The sequence below is a fragment of the Octopus bimaculoides genome, chromosome 2, assembly GCF_001194135.2.
Source record: "Octopus bimaculoides isolate UCB-OBI-ISO-001 chromosome 2, ASM119413v2, whole genome shotgun sequence".
Lineage (NCBI taxonomy): Eukaryota > Metazoa > Mollusca > Cephalopoda > Octopoda > Octopodidae > Octopus > Octopus bimaculoides.
This window is the reverse complement of record NC_068982.1, coordinates 119,260,249-119,268,504: the sequence shown is the minus strand read 5'-3', so window position 1 is coordinate 119,268,504 and position 8,256 is coordinate 119,260,249. Positions and strand designations below refer to the sequence as shown.

The 8,256-nt window shown below is 34.8% G+C and overlaps 1 protein-coding gene across 1 annotated transcript in view; it reads right to left on the bottom strand.

The window, feature by feature from the left end:
- LOC106876909 (carbonic anhydrase-related protein 10-like) overlaps positions 1–8,256 on the bottom strand; it is a 1,215,161-nt gene that overhangs the window by 367,170 nt on the left and 839,735 nt on the right. Inside the window, exon 5 of the mRNA XM_052965551.1 lies at positions 1,735–1,830. Within this exon, the coding sequence (XP_052821511.1) occupies positions 1,735–1,830 (96 nt within the window). The remainder of the gene's footprint in view (positions 1–1,734; positions 1,831–8,256) is intronic.

Genomic DNA, 8,256 nt, shown 5'->3' with positions numbered 1-8,256 from the left:
ATATATATATATATATATATATATATATATATATACACATACATACACATGGATGAGTGTGCATGTTTGCGTACATGTGTGAAAATTTCCCTCATACATGTATATTTGTAAGAGTCTGTTTTCGTGTTTCTTTCGGTGTTTACACTCGTTTAATGTTTTCACCAGTAATAAGATTGTATAAATCGCTACAAATTCTGAAGTTTAATAAACATTAAATGAATATGTCAAGAACAGTTATTGCCTAATAACTATGGTAAAATCCTGTATCATAGTGGAGAGTACGTATGATATTGTATGCCACTTTACACAACTATAACAACAGCCAGCCGAACACGCGTATTTTTGTATGATCACATGCATAGAAGCGCTAACGTAGACATACGTACCTACCTACATACATACATACATACATACTTGTTTACATTATTTACATTATTTACAATTGACGGATATTTGTCCTCATCTTGTTTGTTGTTAACACAGCATTTTGGCTGATATTCCCTCCAGCCTTCATCAGGTGGCTTGGAGAAATTTCGATCCAGGGTTCTCATTCATAAGGTATTTTTTGATATTGTTGTTGTTGTTGTTGTTATTATTATTATTATTATTATTATTATTATTTTTATTATTCACGTCACTGCCTGGAATCGAACTCGGAATCTCGGGGTTACTATCCCGCGCTCTTAACCACTACGCCATATGTCGTAGGCATTTCCCTCCAACGTTCAATTTGTAATAAAGGTTTATTGCAACCCAGAATGAATAAATGACAACAACAGGACAATTTCTTCGAGGAGATAATCCTCACGCAAAGAATTATTGGATTTAAGGCTATAGAGAATACATATCATTCACAGGTATTCCGAAGTATCTCGTTGCTTTGCGATTTTTTTTTCTAAAACATATATCTATACATGAGTACATATATATCATCTGTTTGTATGTATATATGTATGTACTACAGTTTTATATTTAAGAGATGAGGAATTATGTACACTATTTACATTTGACGGATATTTGTCCTCATTTTGTTTGTTGCTAATATATATATATATATATATATACATATATATATATACATACATACATACATTCATACATACATACATACATAATACGCGCACACATACAAGCACACATATACACATACATGCATATATATAGATATAAAAATAAATTTCATACACAACAGGAAGAGATACTAATAATTTTATGCTTTTATGATACTTTAACTAGGTACATTTATAAAATACGCCTTGTATTTCAAAGCAAGCATCATAAAAGCATGAAACCATTAGTAGCACTTTCGGTTGTGTATTAAATTGATATTTATCTCTCACTGGATGAAGTACTTGGTTTGCTTGATTCTACCTATATTGGATATATATAAATATGTGTGTGTGTTTTTGTGTGTGTGTGTGTGTGTGTGTGTGAGAGAGAGTGTGTGTGTGTGTGTGTGTGAGCATAATGTATATATATGCATATATATGACTGTATGTAAATAGTAATATATGACGAAATTATTAGGCCATTATCTTGCTTCGGTATTTCGTTGGGCTCTTTCGTTTTAGTAAATAAGTTGCCGTATTGTACAAACTTGTTTTTCCTGCGTACCTTTTAAGGGTTTCAGCACGTGCTCTGCACGCGATTTACAGGACTTGAAGGCGTTGCAATCAAGACGCCCCAAATATTTCCTTTCTGTGAATGACGAAAAACAAATGCAAATTGACTCACCTTTACCAGGAGTGAAAGCGCAGCTATTCCATGAGGTGCACGTATACTGTCTGAGAAATTTGGATAGAGCTCGGCATTATAAAAGAATATATGTATCTGAAAAAATGTAAAAAGAATAGATGAATTGCTTTAATATGATATTGACATAAAGCCATATATTTTAGAAACTATAGCATTTTACATTAACAACAAACCGAAATTTGACAAAAGTGTTATATGAACTGACAACGTAAAAATTACAAAATAGAAACGTGACTGATAAATTCTCATTAATCTACTCTGTATATTATTTCATCTACAGCCAATGTTAATTTTCAAAATCGTTTTCATACAATTTTTAAAAATATTGAGTATACATTTTTTTAGAGTGAAGCTGCATTTTATTTCCAAAGCCCTAGGAGATAGACTAAATGTTGTACTTTTTGTAGGGAGTGGTGTAGATGTGGATGTATGTGTGTGTGCTAGCGGTGATGTGCTCAAGTGGGTGTGACTGTCTGTGTGTGTGCCGTATTCAGCTCATGATTCTGTGTGCGAACGAAGACGCTTTGCTTGTACTGTTCCAAAATGATTAATTATATCCATGAACGCAGTTATCTGATGTTTACTATATTTATGCTGTTGCGAAGGATAAACATGATAAAGACTGATATGTATACAAGTGTACATGATTATAAATTTTGCCCCGGACAAATTCATCTATATGGGTTCACAACAGCATACTCGCTCAAGTACAGGTGAGTGGCGGTTCTTCCAATACATTTCCACTCACTAACGGAGACTAGCAGAGCTGAGCGCACGCAAATACGCTGTCCAGCATGATGTTCTCAGACATAATCTTGGACGTCTTCTGCAGAGAAACCGAAACTTGAATCACGGTCAAATTAAGACTGGTGGCAAACACTTCAATCTGCAGTATCTACAGGTCAATACCGAAGCAGAAGAGAACTCAGCGCGCGACTATCTGTTCGTAGACGACAATGCACTGTACGCCACAATGTAGGGTTATATGCAGCAGATGGTGAACTGTTTGGTGCTACTTTGGCGTGTGATCTTCAGCTTCAAAGGTTAGCATATTTACGTTGCAAAACTCGCGGCAACTTGCGTGATCTATGCGCTTATTTGAATTATCATATTGTTAATTCTTAGTTTCTTATTATTAAGACATAAATAGACATGGTTTTATCATCATCAAAAGTATGTACATAGGAATTTATTGTAAAAAAAAATCCTTAGCCAAAAGTTAAAGGTAATTAGAAGTTAAAAAGTAAACTAAAAAGGAACTTAAACTAATCGCCCCTTGGGTTGTAGATTACACGCCAAAGTAACATCGAAATGCTTTTCCACTGCATGCAACAACTTTGGCCTCATAGTCACTACTGAGAAGACAGAATTCCTGTACCAACCTACCTAGCAGAGACCGTATGCGGATTCCATTCTCACTGTGAAGGGGAACCCCTGAAGGTTGCTGATGAGTTCACGTACCTCGGCAGCACACTCTGTTGATCTGTGAACGTTGACAATGAAAGTGACGCTCGCATTGCCAAAAGAAGGTCAACATTCAGACAACTAATAATTTATTCCTTGTGTATTTCGCAGAATCACACATTGTATGTGTATATCTATATTTATGAAGCTACGTGCGCGTGCACACACACACACATGTATGTACAGGCTCGAAATGTTAATGAATTTTTCACTTCCCGACCGTTAAATTAACACATCTGTTTGTTGTCTACACCTTCTGTCTTCGTTTTTTGTTTTTTTTGTGAATTCTCCCCATACACCCACACACACTCACTCACACACACACACGCCCTCACACACACACACACGAACACACATATATATATGCATACATATATATATTTATATATACATACATATATATATACATATATATGCATATATATACATATATATATATATATATATATATATATATATATATATATATATATATATATGTATATATGTATATATATATACGTACACACACATGTATATATTCACACACATGTTTACGTCTGCGTGCGTGTGCATGCGAGTTTGTGTACGTGAGGGCATGTGTTTGATTGTGCGTCAGTGTGTATATCTATGTACACTTGAAATGATCTGAATAGAAATAGATTCTACTAATATTTAAATGTAAAAATGACTTGCTTTGAAAAATATGAGTCTGTAGCATTAACAAAGTTGTCAGGAAGGATCGAGAATTTACTAATTGTACCGAAAGTGTCCAAAAACAAAAATGAAAACAAAAAATGAGTGCAAACATTCAGATGCTAAAACGTTAAAAGTAAAGGCGTTATTCGATTTAATAAAGAGACCGCTGTGTGGCCGTAGCTTAAGTTTTAGAAGAACTAGAATTTTTTTAAAGGAATATTAAGGGGAGATAGAAAAAAACTGACAATTTCAATAGAACGACATACAAGATTGATTACATACCCAAGGCAACTGCTAAGTTAACACTGTTAAGTGGATATAGGTAAAATAAAAATAAAATAAAGGAGACAAAAGAAGCAAAATGTAAGAGATAATGGCAGAGAATTGGATTTACACCTTTTCGTATGGTAAGTTTCCGAAAATTATGTAAAAATACGTTTCGCTCGCAAACAATATTTAGGCTGATTTACAAATTATTAAACATGAAAATTATTCTAGTCAAGAAGTAAGAAACAAATGCGGGAGTTTTGTAAAGGGTATAATTTCGTTTAGAAAAATTAGAACACAACCTATACTTATTACTTGTAAATTTGCACAGTAGACATAAGTTGAATAGAAAACAAAACGGCTATGCATACGCTAGCATGTTAAAATTTTGATAGGAAATTACACTTTATTATAGCGCTTGCCCAAGTTTTTATACTCAATAAACACACATATTTGTGTGTGTGCGCGCGCGTGTGTGTGTGTGTATACATTCAAATATATATATATATATATCTGTCTGAGTGCACGTGCATATGTACATTTATGTATCTGTATATTTAGAGAGAGAGATAGGGAGGGGAGAGGCGCAGGTAAAGCAGCATGTTTAAGAAAGGCCACATTCCAACTACCTGCTCTTGGTATAAATCCCACTGCGAAGTTCGTTTGACAAGTGTCTTATATTGTAGTGTGTCTTCCCCTGTGTGCCCATAGCGCTTAAAATGTATGTATACATATATTTTCCACGTCTATCACTCTATAGACATACATATGTGCGCGTGCGTTTGTGTATGTGTCATCGAATCGTTAATGTCTGTGTGTTAAGTACTATTTAATGTCGTTATATTGTCGTGTAGTGATTTCAGTTACTATTTTGACGCATCTAAATTTGTCCATGGAACACTTAACACATATAATGCTTTATGAATTCATAAAAGGCAATAATGCTGTATACATAATCTGGAACATTCGTGGAAATAAGGACGAGAATTGTTTAAACTAAAGAACTAAACTGAGATTGTTTAAACAGTCTAGGAACGGTGGTTTCGGTTCAAAAGATGCTGTTCGGATAGGTCTTTCTTATTAGTTCTTGCTTTTGTCAGACTACAATAGAAATAGAGCTGGTACAGTAGAAAAATTAATTCGGAAGTTGTATGCAAGCGCATTAAAAGTTCATTGACCTCGCATCTGCAAACACGTGGGAAAGGTTTTCCTTATAATCTGAGGGATAACACTTATACTAGGCATTCTCTACACTCTCATGAAATCTTGTGGACTGATTAATCATAGGTGAATAATAGCAGAACATTTCTCACAATCTTAAACAACGTAATGGTGTAATGATCAATAACTGGGTGTTCCATAACTGAAAAGTGATCTCCATCCACAGAACGAGTTAGTTGGCGTTTGGTGGGGTGGTGTTGGTTTAATTCACTTCTGGATAATTACTGTCGGCAGTCAGAACACTTAAGCTCTGCTTCGAAGCATATGAGTCCTAAGATGGTGTCTCCTTATGGTAATGCACTGACAGATACAACAAAGACTACGTTTGGAAAAAATTCCACACCAAACTTCTATTCTCTTTATTCTTCTTCTTACCATCCGTTTTGAACAAATACAGAATGTTATTCAAAGACCAATTCTTAAAACATGACGTATTGACAAATCTCTCCGCATTCTTGTCTGTCTAACCAAATAAATTTTATACAAATGGAGTTTAAAAGCTTAAAAATTACTAGAATTAGATAATTGATAATGGTGGACATTATGTTATTGAATTAGTTGCTGTAGAATTAGAAACGCAAGGAATATTATTTGGAGAGTATTTGTAGGGAGATCTGATATATATAGATTTGGGAGGAATTCTATATAAGATGCATGTTATAATCCGTTGATATTCATTTTTCTGGTTTATGTTTTTTTTATAGGTTGTAGTGTTATGAGTTGAAATTGCGTCTTGTAGTAAATGCATGGTGAGCCTATGAGAATATTTGGTGACCGTAAGGCCAATGTGTATTGCAATCGCAAAGTTCGCAGTCTTACTGTCGAATTTACAAATAATATTAATCATTTGCATCTTGTCTCCGGTGCTAAATGCTAGTGATCTGTCGTTCGCAGGAAGGCTTTCGATATTTTTGAATTGTACCTATTTGATTAATTTATTACACTTTGTGCGTATGTACATTTAAATACATGTATATTTAGAGAGAGAGAGAGAGATAGGGAGGAGAGAGGCGCAGGAAAAGCAGCATCTTTAAGAAGGCCACATTCCAACTACGTTTTTTCGGTTTAAAGGTCGAGCATTTTCTAATTGTACCGAATTATCTACATTTTAATTAATGGCATTTGAATAATGACAAAAATACCATCTTAAACATATATGTGTTGTGTCAGTATTTAAGTATCGCGTCAGCCTGTATTGGAGTACAACTGCTACAATGTATTTGTTTACTCTCCTTTGGAAAGGGAGGTGATTTCAGTAGATCAATAATTTGTCATGTATGATAGTTGACATACCTTAATTCTTTATATTAAAGTGAGTGTTTGTGTGTGCACGTGCGCACGTCTGTGTGCGTGAGAGAGAGTGTGAGTGTGTATACATATATATCTAATATATATGAGCATATATATGTATATAATATATATAAATATATGTATGTGTCCTTGTATATATATATATATATATATATATATATCTACGTGTGTGAGTGTGTGTGTGTGTGAGTGTGTGAGTGTGTTTGTGTGTGTGTGTGTGTTTGTGTGTGTGTGTGTGTATGTGTGTGTGTGTGTGTGTGTGTGCGTATCTGTGTGTGTCCGAATTTCTAGCCGAAGCTACTTATTTATCCCCTAAAATAGGTGTTTTACAAATAGTAGCCGTTGAAATATTCTCCCGATCATGAAGACAAATGAATACTGAGCAAAATACGATCGACGAATTATTTTGAAATCCATGATCATCCTTTGCAAATATCCAAATATGCAAAATTATTAAAGAATCAATCAATCAATTAATCAATCGATCAATCAATTAATCAATCAATCAATCAATCAATCATTCATTCAGTCTATATATCGGTCTGTCTGTCTGATTGCCTGCCCGTTTATCTCTCTGCTTCCCTGTCTGCTTGTCTCATTACCTATGCGTCTCTAGTTATTCATTTATCTATCTATCTATCTATCTATCTATCTATCTATCTCTCTATCGGTCTGTTCTCTGTCTGTCAATCTATTTATTTGTCTATCTATCTATCTACATATATACCTTTCTACCTACCTACCTACCTACCCACCTACCTACCTACCTACCTACCTACCTATCTCTCTCTCTCTCTCTCTCTCTCCTTCTCTCTCTCTCTCTCTCCTTCTCTCTCTCTCTCTCTTTCTCTCTCTCTCTCTCTCTCTCTTTCTCTCTCTCTCTTTCTCTCTCTCTCTTTTTCTCTCTCTCTCTATCTATCTATTCGTTTATATACCATCAATTTATCAAGAAGGAAGATAGTGTGAGTGGTAATACGATTCTGTGCAGTTGTTTTTCTGTATGTTGTGTATTTGATTTTGTGCGTAATGTGTTTGTCAGTAATATAGATTATTACGGATCGATAATATTGAGGCAGATGAGCCATTTGTCACACATAATATCTCACACCGGAGTTCTGAGATAGGCGGCGATTTGGCTTCTACTCCAACTTCAACACGCTCTCCTCCACGTAAATGTACAGACGGGCAGTCACCGATAAAATTGACTCAGCACATGACTGGTACTTTATTACTTCGAGACTAGAAAGACAAGATTAAAAGTCGACATCGGCAGTTTTAAATAGAAGAGGAGAGAAAAGGAGCACGAATATGCTCACACACACAATAAAAAAGAAGCAGGTAGGAAAGACGGAGTTTGCTACCACTGGTGAAAAAAAACACCAATGATCCAGTGTAGAGAATGTCGACTATCGTTTCATAACGTATGGGTTGTCACAGTCATTGACCTGACGAGCTCTCATAATATCAGAAGAACTATCAATAAAAATAATTGTAGAGGACAGCACAATGTTTGCAGTGGGCACACACACATACACGTATTGATATATATATATATATATA